Source organism: Pelecanus crispus, chromosome 3 (assembly GCF_030463565.1).
Source record: "Pelecanus crispus isolate bPelCri1 chromosome 3, bPelCri1.pri, whole genome shotgun sequence".
Lineage (NCBI taxonomy): Eukaryota > Metazoa > Chordata > Aves > Pelecaniformes > Pelecanidae > Pelecanus > Pelecanus crispus.
Window position 1 is genome coordinate 116,038,205 of NC_134645.1, and position 19,113 is coordinate 116,057,317.

Genomic DNA, 19,113 nt, shown 5'->3' on the forward strand with positions numbered 1-19,113 from the left:
AGCATTTCAAACCCGGTTCACTACTACCCTGCATATGAACCAGATTTTTTTTTTTACTGCTCTTGACAGCCAGCAAAATCATTGCTGAAATAAGGATGCCTTAAACCATACATGCACCTCTAGCTCTTGATGAAGCATAACGGGATTTAGGCCTACCATGAGAAGGAGCAAACTCCTCTGAATTCCTGTTCTTACAGTGCCAGTTCTGTCCACCTAATCCCCAGTTCTCCCTGTATCAACCAGAATGGTGGCAAGTTTCCACCACTAATCTTTCCATGTTCAGGAAAGCCATGTATATGAAGTGAACACACCTGAATTGCAGGCAGATAATTTCTAAGAGATAACACAATGCTCCAGGGGAAAGATGTTGCACTAGTACAAACTTTAATTTGTCACTGCACTTGGATTTCAAAGGCTTGAATGTTATCAAAAGACAAGACTCCAAAAAGAGGGACATACCCTGAAGCAACCACAACTGCATTACATTTTCTCAGTGGCTGAAGAGAAGTAATAATGGTAATTCTTGATATACAGCATAGGTGAGACTGACATTGGAATACTGGATAGTTCTGTGTTAAATAGAAAGCATGAGAAGCTTACAGACAATGCAGAAATTTGACAGCTGGAGGTAAAAAAATATATATTGAGAGACTCATCCTTTAGTTGAAGGCAAGGACAGAGAGGTGATGATTACAATGTATGTTTTAAAGATGAAAATACCAGATGCAAAGGGCATTTTTAAATTAAAGGAAACAATATAATTAAAAACAGAACCAAGGAATTAAAGCAGGTAAAATTAAATCAGGGAGAAGACGATAAATTTAACCATGTGACTGATTATTCTACCATCTTTAAAAAAAAAAAAGCATCAGGCTATGAGAAACCAAGTTTTTTACTGAAATAACTGCAAAAATTCTACGGTAAACACTGTCCAGGAGACACGACCAGATTAATAACCTCTCTGGTTTATAAAGCAAAACACTTAAGAACCTCCCAGTCTCTTAAAAAGATTTACAGTGATGGGGAGATTCACTGATTCTTGTTGGATCCAAAGTTCACAGTTTCTTGGATTTAGCAAAAAGACAATTTATAAAGCTTTTTAAAAAGCAATAAACAAAGATCCTTTAGGATCAAAGGTAAAAATTAATTTCTTTGCTTAAGTAGTAAACTACTTATGTAAATGACAGGTTTGCAAGATAAAAATCAAGAAGAGATACTGTATCCTGGTTAGCAACAAGCATTCTGTTGGGAATCAAAAAGAAGATATAGAAAAGAATCAATCATTTCCTTAATGTAAGTTCTAATTTCTTAAGTTATTTAACTAAACTTTTTGAAGAATAGGAGGCTACTGGCATGGCCTTAATGTGCTCGTTATGTGAACATATACCACTTGATCTATGTTGAAACATGGCTGGCTTGCCAAAACATATTAAACCTGGTCCTAAGGATTCCGAGTAAAGGCAATATTCACAAAAATTTCACTTAATAAAACTATCCTTCCGAGATTCCCCTTTGTACATCAGTGTGGCAAGAGAGTTTTCCTTATAGAGTGACTTACAGGAACCCAAATCAGGCATTCTCAATTGTCCTCATGATGACCATTTGTACCTCCTCCTGGCTACTAAGGGGCAACCCAAGAATATAAAGCCAAAGTCAGTCTTTATTCTTATATAGAAAACATCCAGGGTTACACAATAACCAGTTGCTGGTGATTTCTGCACAAACACAGTTCACACTGGAGTTTGTAACACACCATATCTGTAGTGTCCTTTGGTCAATACTTCTACTTTCATAAACTTTTCAATTATTAACACAGGATTTAGCAAGTTCTGGTTTTTGTGTTCATCAATGAATCATAATACAAATACATTGGTACTGTGCCCCAGTTTGAAAAAGTCCCTTTTTCAAATAAAAAATGAGATAAAATAAGTTTCTTAAAAAACCAAAATAAAATAAATCAATGAAACAGTCTTCCTCTTCCACGTTTACTCTTGAGATGATTAGCAGAACGCCTAAGAGTTTTCCTCTCTTGACGATGTTGTCTCTCAGCTTCCTGCTGTTTCTTTTGCTGCTCTGACTGGAATATTAAAAGAAAAATAGACTCAGGTTCTTGTAAACTTACATATCACCTCATTGTTCAAGTATCTATACATAAAGTCAGAATTCCATTAGGGAAATCTGGAAATGTTACTGTAAATGGTCCCATGCTATCTTGTCTTATACCATACCCATTGATTCTGGGTATCCCTAGGCATTATCATTCCAAGTAATTCAGAGCAAACATTTAAGACAAAGATATCAAAAAAACCAGTGAATAAAATAATGTTTTTCAGATGAAACCCAATGTCTAACAATAGACTGTAAAATTACACTTCAGAATTTATGTTTTAATGCCCTTAAGAAGGTAGAGCACAATTTGAGGCTATTTAGCATCTACTTTGGTTAACTAGTAATTACCACATTTAATATTTGCACAAATGCATCTAAAAAAAAGACAGAACAATTAGTTAAATTTGCTGAAACATACAGGTTTTCTAAAAAGCATTCCTAGAGGTTCTTGAAAGTGTTTGATATGCTGTATGCAATTCTACAAGACCTTCCATGTGAAAGTGATTTAAAATCTCTGCTCTTGTGGCACATGCTCTATTAATGGTTTCCCTCTTCATCAAAAACACACTGAAAGGGTTTCATTTACATACCACATAGATGAAATGGCTCTTACAGCCATAAAGTATTTTCTTTGGAAGACTAGGGCTTGTCTTCAAACTAAGAATAAACTGGAACTAGCAGACTTGAACTAGCCAAGCTCAGGCAAGAGCCCATGCTCTAAAATACTCCAGCAATTAGAGCAATTTCAATGGCAGCACAGGGTAAGTGCATTAACATTGTGACAGAATTACTGGATGTGCAGCTGTATCCCCACTGCATCTCGTTCTGTAATCAGCAGCACTCACACATCAGCCCATCTCTTCCTGAATCTCCCATTAAAGTACCATTTAAACTTGAGCTAGAGATCTGCATGCATAGACAACATTTTCAATGAGGTGAGATATGAACCAATTTACCAAATGTAGCAATAAGCCCATACCAGTATCATGGTAATAAAAGCTAGTGGTCTTTAGATGTTGTTGACATTTATTAACTCCTGTTTCCACTGCAAGTAGTGGAAACAAAAAACGCATTACATGAAAACGTAACTAGTTTCTCTCTGTCTCCAGACTTTGTCTGAAATGGTCTTGAGAAATCTTACTTAATATAATGCTGACTGCTACCGCTAGCATACTGAAATTGAATAATCTTGATTTGCATTTGAAGTTTTGGGTTTAAAAAAAAAAAAAGTGCTCTATATCTCCCTAGTAGGGTACGTACTTAGGTATTTTAGAAACCCTGCTAATTTGTTATATCTATTTGCTATGATAAAGCATGCTGAAATTGAAGAACAGGATACCACACTGTAGGAACCATACTAAAATCCCCTGAAAACTAAACTGTGAAACGTAAATGACAAATAATTTCATTGCTCGATCTGTCAGTGGCTGCTGGGCATTTGGGAGGTTGCTAACATACCACAACTGTAGCAGCCAAGTTCAGTCTCAATTCCACTGACTTACATGGTCGAGTGATACCAATCCCATGGAAGCACAATTCGTTCCCCGACTAAATCTTTCTACCTACTCCTAAACACACCTGCACTTTAAGGAAAGGGCATCACAAAGCAGAAGTTGATGATCATGGTAACACTAAAATCCCTTTTTTGGCTTGCCAACTTCATCTCTTCATCATCTGAAAAGGAGTGTCAAGACACAGCATACTGCATAGCATGACTCCTCCCAGCTCTCCCTGCTCCATTCCCTGCGACTTCAGAATATATACACAGGGTCTGTTTATTTGAGAGAAGACTTGTAAGCCTTATTTTGTTATTCTGTTGATAGAAGAAAAGATCTCCACTGCAGATGCATTATTTTTCTTCTAATTAGACTTTTAAAAACCTTTTTAATGCAAATTCCAGAATTTGGGTATCAAAAACAGATGAAAAAGGACATCTGCAAACAGACAATAATCAGGTAAAACAAGTAAGGTAGAAACAGTCCAATAAATTTGGTTATTTAATTTTTTTTTTTTCAGGCATACCCAATGTGACAATCAAATAACTACTTAGCCATTCTTGTGACAGCAGTTTTACCAGTGAGAATAATATTTGACCACTGCTAAGGAGATATGTATTATAGGAAGAGGCTCACCTGAGGCAAAATGTACTTCAGTTAAAACTGGTTTGTCAGCTCATGTATCAATTAATATGGGTCTTCAACTTTTATAATGTGTCCTTTCCTCAGTTCTATAGCAATTTTCCAGCAAAAAATCCTTAAGTGTTCTACAGCAGTAGCAGACGCACACATGCATTTAACTCTGCCCACACTATAAAGTAATCACCTGTCTGCGATCTACAAAATTCTTTAGGACAGGAAATAAAAACCCTTTGGGAAAGGTAGATAGGCAGCACTCAACTACACACTTCAAATGGAATTTGGCAAGCAGAACAGGACCAGAGCTCATTCTTGTGATCTGTGTTACACAAGTTCAATGACAAAGTGATTAGGAGCTCTGTTTTTTTCACGATGAGACCTAGCAACATCATCAACCAAGAGAAAGCCTGTCACCTACAGCACCCTGATTGCATTTTGGACCTGCAGACTAAGATCTGATCAGTCCTGGCACAGAAGTCAGGTAAGGTCACAAGCTCCTGATTGTATGTCTGCAAGTAAACTATTAAAAGATGGAAGCCAGTATTTTCCACCGGAACACAAGATTTTATGAGTACTGCCTGAATTATAAGGGTATAAACACACAGAGTACTACCGGAGGCTTTCATTCTCTTGGCAAGAAGCACAAGAGTTGGCAGCTTATAAAGAAATGAAGAGGGACATTTGTTTGACGGTTTTAAACTTCCTGTTCTTTCCTGCAAAAACTAAAGTTACTTGTGCATTATCTTAAAAAATTATATATATAGCTCACCTTCTTTAATTTGAATGTTGCCTGTTTACTGCCTACTGTGGTATCAGACACATTGAGCGTGCCAAGTTTTTCTTCAAGCTTTAAACGATCTTCAAGAGTTTTCCTGCAGAGAATAATTAACATTAGTCCCTATTCTTGCCATCTTTTTACTATAATAAAGGCTGATAATGCAGTCAAAACCAATCTCAATTTCTCTGAAACCTTGAAATGCCGTAACTCTAGAAATATAAACATTCAGTAAACAGAAAAGATACACAAGTTCAAATCATTCCCTCCAGATACTGCTTTCAGTGCAACATTTTTAAAATTTATATAAAATTCATTGTTTTTTCTGCTAAAAAGCAACAGGACTCTAGTTGAGAAAGACACCATATCCTTCTATTGCTATAGTTTTCTATGAAGTGTTAGAAAAAGTCAGGAATCTTCAGCTGCAGTAATAGATACATACACAAATAAAAAAAATAAGGCTAGATATATCCAGTTTTCTTGAAATCTTATCATTTCTCAATTGGAAACACTTTTGAGGGAAGGAAATAATCTTGACTGTCTGTCAGAAGGAATTTAGCACCCAATGAATCACTTCACTGACGGAGACAAACTACGTAGTCCAAATACAAATGACACTGCACCCATAACAGTCTAATACAAACCGTTTTCTAAATAAAAGAACAAAGCAAACAAGTGAACGTGGTAAGACAGACAGACCCTGACCCCAGAGAGGAGCTCCACATGAGCATGCGCCTTCAAGCCCATGGTGCTTGGCAGTTGTTTTCTGTAAGCAAGCTGGTATAGAGCCTCTCCCTCGGGCACTGGACTCTATCATTTCTACGGAAGAGGTAGCTGTTGTGGCCGAAACTGATACTGCTTTCAGCTCTCCCCCACTGGAAGTTAATTCTCCTACAAAACCAAGACACATTGACATGCCCCAGTTGCTCCAGGTTGTGAGCTGATATTTAATAACAGCCTTGCTGACTTCAGTAAGTTAGGCTGCAAACTGGAACAGCTGAGGAGTGGAAATACACCTTGTTCCCGCTTAGCCTCCAGCACAGGGGTGAAGCAGGCAGGAAGGGATGGTGCTGGCTTCAGCCAGCCTCCCTAAAGGCACCTGTGAGTCCTAACATGGCTCATCCTTCCTCTGTAATGTGGGCCCTACGAGTAGGTAGCGCCACCTGAGAATATGCCATGGCCTGTATGATCAGACAAACTCACTCTGCGATGCGCTTAGAAAACATTCGCCTAACTGTAAACAGAATTAGTTTCTGCAATTTGAGATACTGCTATTATTGCCCTATTAGAGCTCTCTGAAGGAGTCTGAGACTTTTTTTTGTACAAGTTTTAAAGTGGAAAATAAGTCATCATAAAAATACCAACAATTAGCAGCCCCCAAAGTCAATCGCATTCCTATGGATGAAGGGCTCATGGATTGTGGCCTATGCGTGAAGTCTCTGAAGCCTGCTGAATTTTGGTTGATGAGCCATCTTATGTAACAAAGACTTTTCAGATAAACAATGAAAGATTACTGTCAAGAATTACTTTATTTCTCATGACTAGGTACTTTGATTGTATTTTTTTCTGTAGTATATTTTTCATTGAGTACATGTAAAAACTTGTTCCATCTGCGCGAATCAGGAAGACAAGCTAAGCCTTAGAGCTAACTATGGCAGAAGATCAGTCACTGACATTGTGGTGGGATTTCTACATTCAAGTGAAGTCCCATTTTTCTCCCCTTTGAAAGTGAACTGGAGAAATATGGCTACCACCCAGCAATTATTTAGCATGACTGCCTAAATATTGCTTCTGTCAGGAGAAAAATTAAAATGAGATACTAGCAAAACACTGTGGGGTTGCAATTTTACTGAATAATTGCAGGTATGGCTATATTTATCTGAAAATGCGCAGACCTCAAATGACAGTGAATTGCGCACACTGAGACACAAACACTTACAACAGCTGGGTTGTTTTTCTTTTTTTTTTTTAAATCATCCTCAACAAATTGATTCAAGGGATACATTAACAGTGTTATTAAAGCAACTTCCCCTGCCCTACAGTAAAAAACAAACAAACAAAAAATTGCCAGGCACTTCTTTTTTCTTCATTATAAAGAGAACAGTTTTTCAGGACTTTTCCTGCTGTTTTACTTTAGCAATACCTAGGAATGTCAATTATGCTTTTGTTGACTTTCTTGGCCACCTCTGAAGACACATACATTGACTGTCATACTTTATAAAGTATGACTACTGTAGTTTTTAATTTTGACATGCTCTAACTTAAATAACAAACCTTTTAAAGGGACATCAAGAAAATCAAAAGAGCTCTTGGCACACTACTAAAAACCCTTTCCTTTTATGGCTTCCTTTTAAGTTACTATGTAAGGAATTTATGCAGTAAGTAAACAAAGCAAAGTTTTGCAGGTTTTCATGTGTAAGCATAAGAGTGCAAAAGTGGAAAAGGAAATGTAGACGGATTTGCGACAAGGTGTTTTTTACAACCAAGAGTAAATTTTGCAGCTTTCCTATGCAAAGAAGTGCGTAGACTGTTGGTCTATGAAGAAATTTATAGTACGCACCACTGCTTTAGAAGTTGGGCTTGGAGCCATGCTGAGTCAGGAACATGTCAAAAGAAACACCCAGTTTTATATAAGTCATAAACTGTTTCCTCAGGTAGAACATTATATGATTAGAGAAAAAAAAAGAACACCTAGCCATTAAGTGCATAGTGAAGGTATTAAGGTACTTAATTATATTGGTCACAGACCATCATTCCATAACTTGGATAAATCAAATCAAAGACAAACGTGCCAACCTCACCAGATTGTACATGCCACTACAGTCTTTCCAATTTTCAGTACATTACTTGAATTAATTATTTTTATGCTGACTACTTATCACTCAATAAGGCCAACAGAAAACATATTTAGGTATTTTCTTCATAAAATTCTAATATGTAAAAATGCTTATTAGCCAACAAGTTAGCTCACAGCACAGACTAAGTCATTACGATTTCAGAATCGTATCAGCTATATGTTATAAGAAACAGATACCAGCTGTTGAGTTTTATATTTCTTCTTAGAATTTGAGGAATATCACACCCCATACTAAGAACAATGCTTGGATGAGCACAAATGGGATCAGTGAGTATAGAACTAATTGCCTAGGCAAAAATAAAAAGTCATGGAAAGACAATTCAGCGACAGCAACTCAGAAAAACATGAAAGATGTAATGCTGTCGCATCCATTTTTTGTCATCTTATTCAGTCCTCAATTTTCTCTTTTTTTTTTTTTTAAACATTTTACATTACATCCCATCTGTGCACCTACCACACAGAGGGTATCTAACCTAAAACACCTTCATTATGCATCACACCTTGCAAAATATTCTGCAGAGAATTAGCAGTGAAGCTTAAGACAGGTTTTCTTTTCCCTAAAAGCAGTCTTTTGAAAGTCTTTCCATGGTTTAATGTCATCACTGATATTCCTCCATCCACTGGACAGGTCTGTCATATTTGCTTTCATTTTTCCTGAACTGAAGCAGTGATTTTTCTCTCTCTATACACCAAATGAAAGAATTTACTTTGTCCCGTGTCACACTGTTCTAATTTTTTTCTGAACGTTTCTTTTCCTTACACCTGTCTTGACTTATTTACTTAACTTTCAGTACCCTTGTTCATATTTAAGCCTTCCATGTTTTGAACAAAACAAAATCTTAATACTTCAAATTGAATGTCCTTGAGAATTTCCTTTAGAGGTCAGCAGCTGAATTTGTGTAAAAGAAGAGTATGTGAGTAGGCTGCAGCCAAACTGCCTTTTAGGGAAGTATTTCAATGGTAATGAGCGTACAGTGCCATGTGACAACTGTCTCAGGCTCATTTCAAATCACTTGCTAACACGACTATAAATCCAAGTACAATGTAAAAAATATCCTTAACCTACAATACTGTGTCAGAGTGTCCAGAGTAGATTTTCTCCTGACAAAGAAGAAACTGACAAAAGTAAAAAGTTACTTCATCTTCTGGAAGAAAGAAAGAAAAATAATCAGAAGAAAGTTGACGGAGAAATCTAAGTTAAGAGTCCAGAATGAGTGGCTATATTCAATATAAAGAACAAAAAAATCCCTGTGTGAAAACACCTGCTGATAAAAAACAGCTAAGGAAAACATGGGAATCAGTTCTGCAGAACTGCTATAAATCCCAATTTATAAAAACTACTACTTCTATTTAAAGAGGTTTTACAGGTACAACATGGAAATCACAGACTACTAGACTACCGTAGAAACACCATCTCATTAATACTTAAAGACCATCTTACATGATAATTCCAGTTAAAAACTTGCACATTTAAGGTACAGGCTGAATTTTTATCAAATGTTTCTTTACATATCTCTAGAAAGTTTCCATCATGAAACAACTAGGTTTTAGAATCAGTCATTAGAGACGTAAAGAAACAGCCCCATTATATATATATATTATTCACTTCCTTTTCTTTGACTGTATCATCACATTCTAAGTAAAAACATAATGGCTATTACAAGATCCATCTAGCTCAGCAACTTGTTTCCCACATTAGTCAAAATTCTGCTCTGCTCTGCTGCAAGAACTTTGAAGCTATTGTCTTTCAAGGTTTTAATACTTAAAACAAGGTTTTAATAATGTCTGTGCTCCAAATAATAAAAGGCTATTGAATCTCATCTTCTGAAGGGCTCAGCTGACCTCGGGGGGCAGGGGGAGTCAATGACATTTGCAGGCATTAAGCACTTGAAAGCCAAGTCCTTTAGTTTGATGTGCTCTTTATACAGTACCCAATTACTTCAGCCGATCATCAATTTAAGGAAATCCAAATTAGAAAAAAAAAAAAAAGATTTTTCTGTATTGCAAAAAGAAAAATAGAAATAGTGAGACCTGACAATATCACAACAGCATAGTTTTTTTGAAAGTTTCTGGATGCCACAAAAATACCCACACCATTTTTTTTACCACCTTGATCCTACCCCCAAAACAGTGACTAGTCATGCAGTATTCTACATTTCAGAGGGTCAGATGAAAAACGTCCAGACTGTCAACCTCATACTGACACTGGTGGAGAAATATAACCAGTCTCACACACATCAGCATTGTTATTTGAGAGCAGCAGTTCACCAACACCGAGTAATGGATCCCCAACTCTGGCTCAGCATATTAATCTCTTACTTATCTCATTTGTGTTGTCTCCCTGCCATAAACACTGTATTTGTTTAACTACAAAACAAAGCTTTCAACAACTATGTTGCTTTAAGTTATATCCCTGAATTGCCAGATGTGGCTTTGCTAGTAAGTGCTTCCAAGCCAAAATGCCACTGGCCTGCATTGTAGAGAAATACTTGACAATCGTCCACCCCCAGCTATTAAAATAGGAACATTAGTCTTACTTCATTAATTTTTGTTTTTTGGCAGAGTCTTTGAAGCTTCTGAATTCCTCTCCTTCTTTAATCTCAAAAAACTGAGGTTTCAGTAATGTTTGCTGATCCTCCTTGAACCTTTCCTGCCGCTTTACTTTTTCCTCTTGGCGTAGAAGCTTGCGCTGTTTCCTGACCTCTTCAACCCAGCCTTTTTCATCATCTGAACTCTCAGAACTTTCTGCATCACTTGCTTTTCCTTCTGGTTCTTCCTCCTCTTCCTGCAGACAAAAATAGTATAAAATAAGAAATCATCAACTAATTTTCTTTTCAAACCATTCCTGCAATTAGAGTACGTGACAGCTTTTACATAGCTACAGTTGAAGAGAACTAAAATTTGAACAAAAGCAGTAACAGCAAATGAAGCAGAAAATACATTATAAAATTGTTTCCACCTACATATTTTATGTTTTTCAAACCTACATTCATGTAGACACAATATTGTTGACATCTAAAAACTAGGATAACATTACAAATTACACTTAATTACTGTAACTGATAAGACATTCTTGCATTGCCTCCATCTTTCCTTCTTTCTACAGTGCAAAATCTGAATGCTAAATGAAGAAAAGAAAAATATCTATGGATTTTTCCTACTCCAAATGGAATATATCTTACCTGTTCTTGCGCTTCCAGTTCCTCCAAAAGCCTTAGTTTCCTCTTTCTTTTCTCACTTATTTTAGAAACAAGTGGGTTAAGTAGCCTAAATTCTTCACTCTGCTCATCCACCTGGAAATCCGGATTCTCAAACATGACCTTAAAACGATCATCTTTGAGAAGGCTAGGCATATTCTGGAAAAGAAGCAAAGCATGAGTGAGTTATAAAATTCTGAAACAGACTTTGGTAAAGTAAGCAACACCTTTTTAATTAAACAAAATTCAAAACCAGCACGTGAAATGCCAGTTGCTTTATCCTTCCAGGTCATATAAAAATCAAGATTTATGCTTATTATATTTTATTACTTTCACAAAGATCAAATAAATATAATTCTAAGCTACCTGTAAGCAAGACAGGGTTTTTTTATGCACACTATAGACACCTTAAATACACAATTACTAATATTTTTGAATTAATGCTTCTTATACATTCAGCCAGCTTGTCTGGAGATGTGTTGGTATCTATTGACTAATCAGCAGTACCTCCAAGGCAAATACCCTGCCTGACAGGAATGATTCTACAACATGTACAACAAATTATCAAGGTAAACATGGCTTTATGCAATGCTGCTACTGTTTTACTGTAAATACATAACAGTAAGTGTTTCTGTACATCTTGTAACATGTTTTCTCCACTGCCCTTGCATACAGAATGGAAAAGGAAGTTTCATTCATGTCAAAGTAAAATGAATTCAGTGTAAACTATGCTACTGTTGAATTAGGAACAAGCTACAATTTCAGCTTATGTGAATGCCTGTTGTCATCGTTTTAAAAGCATTGAATACATAGCTTTTTATTATAAAAAGCTGATCTTTCAACATTGCCAAACTTATACTGGCACATTCACCCCATCCCAGCATTAAGTTTTCATTGTTACCCAAGAAGTGTGTGTGTGTGGGAAGATACAGGAAACAACAAGTGTAAATTTCAAACACAGAAACTGTTGCAAATGTGTGACTTGCAGTCACACAGCCAAAAATTAAATCCCAAAGCCTAAAATAAATTGCTCTTCATAAGACTGCGATACCATTTCAGGAAACTAAGCAGGATATGCATTTTTATGTATACTCTTTTAGTCCACTTAATAACACAATCTGTATGTACTCCTAGACAAATCAGCCCCCATTTATGGAACTCATATTTCCATCATAACACTGCCTTAGACAGTCTGCATTTAAGGTTTTACCACCTCCTACTTTTTTAGTTCATGCTTCCTAACTGTAACACACAGAATTTCATTAGATGCCACATGAAGCTAATGCCTGCCTTTCATGAATGCTATATTCCTGTGAGAATAAGCACCTATGAAGTGCTACCTATACAAAGCCTGCCACCCCCACCAGATATTAAACATTAACTCATTTTTTCCTTTAGACTTCACTTAGGATAAAAATTGGATTATTTTGAACATCAGGAGGAATTCCTGTTGTATAAGAGCAAACCATTTTGGCTATTTCATACAATGTAGTTAACTGTGTACACAAAGGCAATTGTATCTTCAGTATTACAGATAACATCTATTTTGTCATGGTCACCACCAAAATACCAACAAATGCAAACAACAGGTCTTTTTAGAACAACTTTGGTATTGACTCTGCATTTAGTTAGCTTCTGGAGCCTGTGAAGCCGGTATCATCTTCACAGTGATTATTTCATCACTTTAAGCTTTAAGTTACTACATGGCTGTTTTGGTGCTGCAGCTACAGTGAAGTCCACCTTAAAGCCACCTACTAGAATAAGTTATTTATGAGAAACAGGAACAATAGAATTTTGAATCTGTTTGGCCAGATAACAAAAAAAAAAAACCCCAACAACAACAACAAAAAAAATCAATACTGTAAGCACTTTCTGTGCTCTCAGTTAGAGAAGTCTCCAAAACAAAAGCTCACCTTCTGTTTCCTTTTTCTAGTAACTTGTTGCTCTTCTCCTTCTTCTTCGATTAGCTTGAGTGCAAGTTCTTTATTGACTTTTGGGAGTTTCTAAAGAGAGGAAAGCAATTCATCCGTAAATTACTCTTTTACACATGCAAAAACCTACATGCTTTACATTTCTAAGTGTGGTGAAGAGAGAATTGTTACTCATTCTTATAACTCTTGCTGAAAAGCTCCTTGACTGGTTCCAAATATTTCTAGGTACTAGTAAAGCAACAGCACTTGGAGAAAATTTAAACAGAACTTCTGTATTGTTTTTACCTTGTAATGCATCAGCTTTAGTACTTTAAAAGCAATTATTTCTCCTACATTGAGCAAATTCAGTCTAGAAAGCTACTAGTTATAAACACAATGCTATTTTTATATATCTCTTTCCAGAGTACTATGTTTTAATGGCTTAAGTAATTTAGTTTAATGACAGAAGCAGAAACTGCAAGTTTTACCAGTGGGTTATCCACTCAAGTGGCAAATGTGATGAAAGCTGCTCTTTTACAGTTTGGTGTCAGTCTTTCTCATCTGTGGGAATCACACGCATGGGAATTTTACGGTTCCATTCAAAAAGTTTTAGAAATTATTTTGTGTCTCTGATGATAAACAGAATCAAATCCCAAGTCATTACATTTCTGAGATACACTTAGGAATATATTACTCTTTATGAACAGTTTTCCCAGAAGTATACTAATTGTTTACAGGATTTACCTTTAGTTGAACTCTCTGTGCACGTGTTTCTTCTATCTTCTGCCTTATTTTTTCTCTTCTATATTCTTCATAGGCAAAGGGGTTGGCCATCATTTTTGCCTTTGAACAAGCAGGAGGAAGTAAAAAGGAAATATCATTAATACAGGACGCTGTCCGTTATTTGGAGGGAAAAAAAAAACCCAAACCAAATACCGCCCCCCAACAAAAACCCAACACACATATTTTATTCTTAAGAGTAAAAATTGAAAAGGATCAGCCTTATTTACCTTATGATAAAGTCTTATGTCCATGAAAAAGCCATGCATATATGCTCTGAGCAATGATGATCCAATGAGATGAGCAAGGCCTGGGAAAAAAAAGTTAGAGGATTTCAAAGAGCTTTCATACCTAAAGAACTCCTATTCCAAGCCAGCCACTTTACTTTCCCAATTCAAGACAAACACACACTGCCAACGCAACACATCAATCTAACAGTCACATCCATTACAACAAGACTAAGCAAAACTGCAATAAAAAAAAAAATCAGTTCAGCCAGCAAGAAATTTGAGCTTCTTCAGAGTAATAAAATCCATTTTTCTTGTCATAATACACGTTACTGTGCACTTTTTAAAAATGCCCATATGCACTACGCTCCATAAAAATTTACAAAGAATAATTTGAGAGGATTTTTTTCAAAGTCCATAGATGTTTGACAATCACTTTTTTAGTGTGGTATAGAGATGTTTTTAATTAAAAAATTTTGCCTTGGGTCACTACTTTGAAGAATCAACATGCTGAAAAAAATGCAGTACCACATCAGGTCATAAAACTGTCACCCTAGGCCCTAACCTAAGTAAGAATGAAAATACTGAAGAGTTGTCTGATTTTCCTTCTGTGCATCTTCACAACATTCCAAGACTGAGAAAAAGAAAAGCTTTTTATACCCAAATATCCTCTACAGACCCCAAATCTTTATAAATTAACAAACTGCTTCTAGAACTAAATGTCAAAAAAAAGTGAGACACCACTGTGCATCTCAGAAAGCAAAGCTGTCGCTAAACATTTTTTACTGTTTCCAGGGAACAATTTTCCTGCATATTCCAAAGTGAGAGTACTCCAGCTAATGGTTTGTAATACAAAGAAACCCTGACATATGAAATACAAAGTATTCCTTAAGCTGGATCTTCATTTGAAAGCTTGCATTTATGGGGAAATGAATTTGACTAAGTTACAGAGAATTTAAAGCAGAATAAGTATTCCCAGTCATGTCTTTGTGTAGATAATACTACATTGCCTTATTCCCTTATGACTGGGATAGGGGTCTGTGGGCTACATTCAGACCACCTACTCTAGAACAGTAAGGCTTAAGATGCAGGTGCTTTGGATGACCTCCTCCTTGCATGGCCCCCTGCCAGGCCAAACCCAACTCCCATATTCAGAGGTAAATTAATTAAATTGAACTGGAGCACAAAATTGCAATCAAAACACATAACGGACAGAAAAAGGACTAACCACCTTGGAAGAAGCATGTGTACTTTCTCTGCTATATGATTTTCAGCATTCCAGTTCCTTGAAATTGTGTTTCTATTAGCCCTAGAATGATTTGTATTTTCTGGAAATTACTACAGTCAATTAGGGTACCCTTTGGCAGGCGAATCTTCTCCTAATTTTGCTAGGAGTTCCAACATAATATTTGAGCACCTCAGAAGTATTTTGAAAACTACACTAACTCTCTTCCTGTGCCATCCACAGTGTCTGAAAGCACACACAACAGATTCCTAGACATATTAAATCAGCAAATATCAATCTTCTTGGGATAAAAATCTGAGAAACACAAATACCTACTGTTGCACTGGCTGGAAACCAAAGAACATAAAGCTATCAGTCTGGTATATTAATAACCAAGAAGACTGGATGAAACTACTGCCAGCGAATTTCTAATAGTCCTCATACGTCACATCCGAATTACAAAACTTGTATGTGTAGACGACCAAAAACTGAACAAAGAAGTCAGCTAAAGAGGATATTCAACTGTTTTACCTAGATTTTCAAGGTCTTTTCTGGTAACAAATTTGTAATCATCATAAACTGTGCTCTCTGGATTCTCTTCCAGTTCTTCAGTCAAGTTGTCCAAGAAGGAACACCATTTTGGGGCAGGTCCTAAAGCCTGTGGATATTATAGAAAGTTGTAACATGTATTCTTACAGAAAAAAAACTACAGTTAGGCTCTTAGCTACTGTGCTGTAATGGAATAACAAACAAATCCCTCTGAAATCAAACAGACCTTAAGAGCAAGAGCAGTTAGAGAACACAATTAAACCTATTGCTTGCATTACCAATAAGGAGTACGATAGATTATGTAAGTGCTATTTTAACATAGGTCATTTATTTGAGACCAACAATCTAGAGGTTTCAAGTTTGACTGTTTCAAGCAGTCCCAGTCCGATTGATTAATTTATTAAAAGCTCAGAGCCAAACATTACAGATAAAATTATGAACTAATGGCACTAGATAGCAACTAATTGTAAAGCACTGTTGGATCTTGAACTCATTAGGTTCACTATGCCATCATGTTAAATGCTGTTCTGCCCTATTTATTTTAACTAAAACACCACAGGTATATTTCATGTATTTTCATTCAAGGACAAACCCAGACGGTATGAACAGATAATGGGCAATATAAAAAAACACGCATATTTCCACCATGAGGCAAAGGATTTATTCAAATAATTCAAATAATACAATACTATGTTGCACTATCAACGTACTTTTCCATATAAGCTTCCTCATGTTTCCCAAATTAACAATTAGCTCCCTTCACTTTTCCCTCCTGCTGTTCTGATTGAAATTCCTCTCTATCCTGATGCATGCAGCCATATTCAACTGTTCCAGTATTATTATTTTAGTAGGTGAGTTAGCTGAAAGGAAAAATCCTTTTTTCTCTCTAGAGCAAATCAGCTGACATTTTAGAACATAAAGTGGCCGCTTAACTCCTAGAGTGGGACTTTTAATAAGGCTTCTGACTTGTTTGCTAAAAATTCATGTTAAAAGTTCCGCAGCCAACCTGACCATATGAATGGTTGTGATTTAAAAACAACATTTTAAGATCCTATTTGATTATGGAAAGAAGCAGAAGTGATTTTATACATATAAAATACATATAGTTTGTTTTAACATGATAGTGTGGTAACTGTATGAGATAATGCTGTTCATTTAAACAGAAATGTGTTAATACTCATTGAAAAACTCTTCTTTTGATATTCTACTAATATTCTAGACTGTAACACTCCAGACAATAATGCTATATTCTAGACCACTACTGTCTCTGTATCAAGTATGATTTATCTTTGTAAGATTTCAGCCCTAGCTGAGAACCATAACATGCCAAATGAAAAGCTTCACTTCCCCCCCCCCCCCCCCCCCCCCAGTGCTGCACATTTTATTCCAATTAGTAAGAGCTTCCAAGGAAAGACCTAAGATGTCCCTAACAGGAAAGATGTTACCTACTTAGTGAATTAACCAAAACCCCATATCTGCTCCAGTAATACTTAGCTTAAACACTCAATATAACATTGAGATTGATTTCTTCCCAACATTGCAGATGCTTTTGTCTCCATCTAGGTTTTAAATTTTTCAGTTATTGCCCCCAAAACCACTTCTTCAAATCTAAACACCAAACTTTTATATTAATAAGAAAGAAGTCTAGATATATTAAATGTAGCACAGGTTTTCATGACATTCAAGAATGCAGTTATCAGTGCTTCATTACCAGATCATCAAAACATGAGTGGGGTGGAGGAATCTTCTCTAAAGTTTACTTACATTTTTGTTTTGGATGAAACTGTTTGTCCTTCTTATAAAAACCAAGTTGCTTACTAACTAAACAAAACTTCTCTTGCAATAAAATTTAAGTGCAAGTTTCTCTGCTGAAGATTATTAGAAATGAGATTAGAGAATCCTTGACTCACATCCATTCCCATTACATAGAAAGTTCCCCTTCACTCCATCTTGCTGACTCATCATGTAAAAAATCTCTATCACTTCACTAAACCTTTTTCACCATGTCCATGACACTATCTGCTCAAGCCTTACAAAGTGCATGTTACTCACTAGAACTCAGGCCATTCCAACCAGTTAGGGTAATCTCCCAATGGGATCTTGACTGGTGTAAATCTCTGAATGAATAAATACAGCAGAAGTCTCACAAATAAGGGAAAACAGTTTATCTGCTTTTCAGCTGTAGCACCACTCACTGTTCCAAGTATGCCTGTACTCAAAATCTAATATTGAGATTAAAACCTTTCATTGCATGTAGTCTGTGCCATGAAACACAAAGCCAAAAGACCCAATATTCATTATAATCTGTAGAGCAAGTTGGACGAGCAGGTCACAGAAAACAAGGGGGAGGAAAATGAGATAATTAATGGAAAAAAGCAGTGGCAGAATACCAGGAAAAAATAGAAAGTCCAACCATTATTCAAATTTCACATGTAAACTGACAAAAAGGAAAACCCTACAGAGATGTTTGTGTAAGTTTTATTGCCTTGTTTCCCTCTCTCCCACCCTACTGAAACCACTTGCCTACCTATTCCAGGACACCTTAGGAGCTTTGCTTTGTATATTAAAATGGAATATTTTTTAAAACTTAGGAAGAAATGTAAAAATCGAAAAGGCAAACAATACCAGTCACAATGACAAAAACATAAACAAGAGATGCCCTTCTCTTGCAATAGTAATTCCTCACAGACTTTAATTGCCACTGCATTTTAACTGCAGAGTTTAATGCTCCTCTGTCATCCACTGCCAACCACAGACATCCCAGGATGGTGCCGAGAGCACTCTGAAACGGCAGGCTCTGCCATTCCTGTCCCCAGGTACAAATGCCACAGTTCAGAGGGCTGGTCTGCACGGGGCCACCAAGGATGAGGCAAAGAGGTGAAACTTGTCTGTCCCCCCCCAGTTCACGGATTTCCATACAGCGGGCACGCGGCAGCACAGGTGGGACCCCTCGGAGCTCCTGCCACCCGGCACTGGCACCACCTCAGACCGGTGCACAGTCCCCACCAAAACTAGCAAAACAGCCATGAAGCTGTGAAGGTTGGGTAGGCTAATTAATACACTTGTCAATTTAGATTGGGAACGTACTATTCTACCATATCTGAAGGAGAAAAATGCACTGGCGTTCACAGTAAGAATAAGAAAATGTTATCGAGGCAGGTAATCGCATGCAACTAATCTGACAGATCTCATTTTTACAGTATTTATGATATACCAAATAGGTTTCTCCACAAGTTTTAGAAAAGTTGCACACAGCTAATGGGAAAATCATTATTAAATGAGTGCACATCTACACTCGGCTTTTACTCAAATATTTCTTAGGATAGGAAAACCAGACATCATCACCAAC

General features: G+C 36.6%; 1 protein-coding gene across 3 annotated transcripts in view; it reads right to left on the minus strand.

Moving 5' to 3' along the window:
- Positions 1 to 1,154: 1,154 nt before the first annotated feature.
- The window catches only part of NOL10 (nucleolar protein 10), a 52,812-nt gene continuing 34,853 nt past the window's right edge, over positions 1,155 to 19,113 (minus strand). For all 3 annotated transcript variants that reach the window (XM_075706773.1, XM_075706774.1, XM_075706772.1), the window contains 8 exons: positions 15,747 to 15,873; positions 13,994 to 14,073; positions 13,728 to 13,826; positions 12,987 to 13,076; positions 11,059 to 11,232; positions 10,414 to 10,661; positions 5,014 to 5,116; positions 1,155 to 2,077 (listed from right to left, as the gene is read on the minus strand). In XM_075706773.1, coding sequence (XP_075562888.1) covers positions 1,958 to 2,077; positions 5,014 to 5,116; positions 10,414 to 10,661; positions 11,059 to 11,232; positions 12,987 to 13,076; positions 13,728 to 13,826; positions 13,994 to 14,073; positions 15,747 to 15,873 — 1,041 coding nt within the window. In that variant the 3' untranslated portion in view covers positions 1,155 to 1,957. The remainder of the gene's footprint in view (positions 2,078 to 5,013; positions 5,117 to 10,413; positions 10,662 to 11,058; positions 11,233 to 12,986; positions 13,077 to 13,727; positions 13,827 to 13,993; positions 14,074 to 15,746; positions 15,874 to 19,113) is intronic.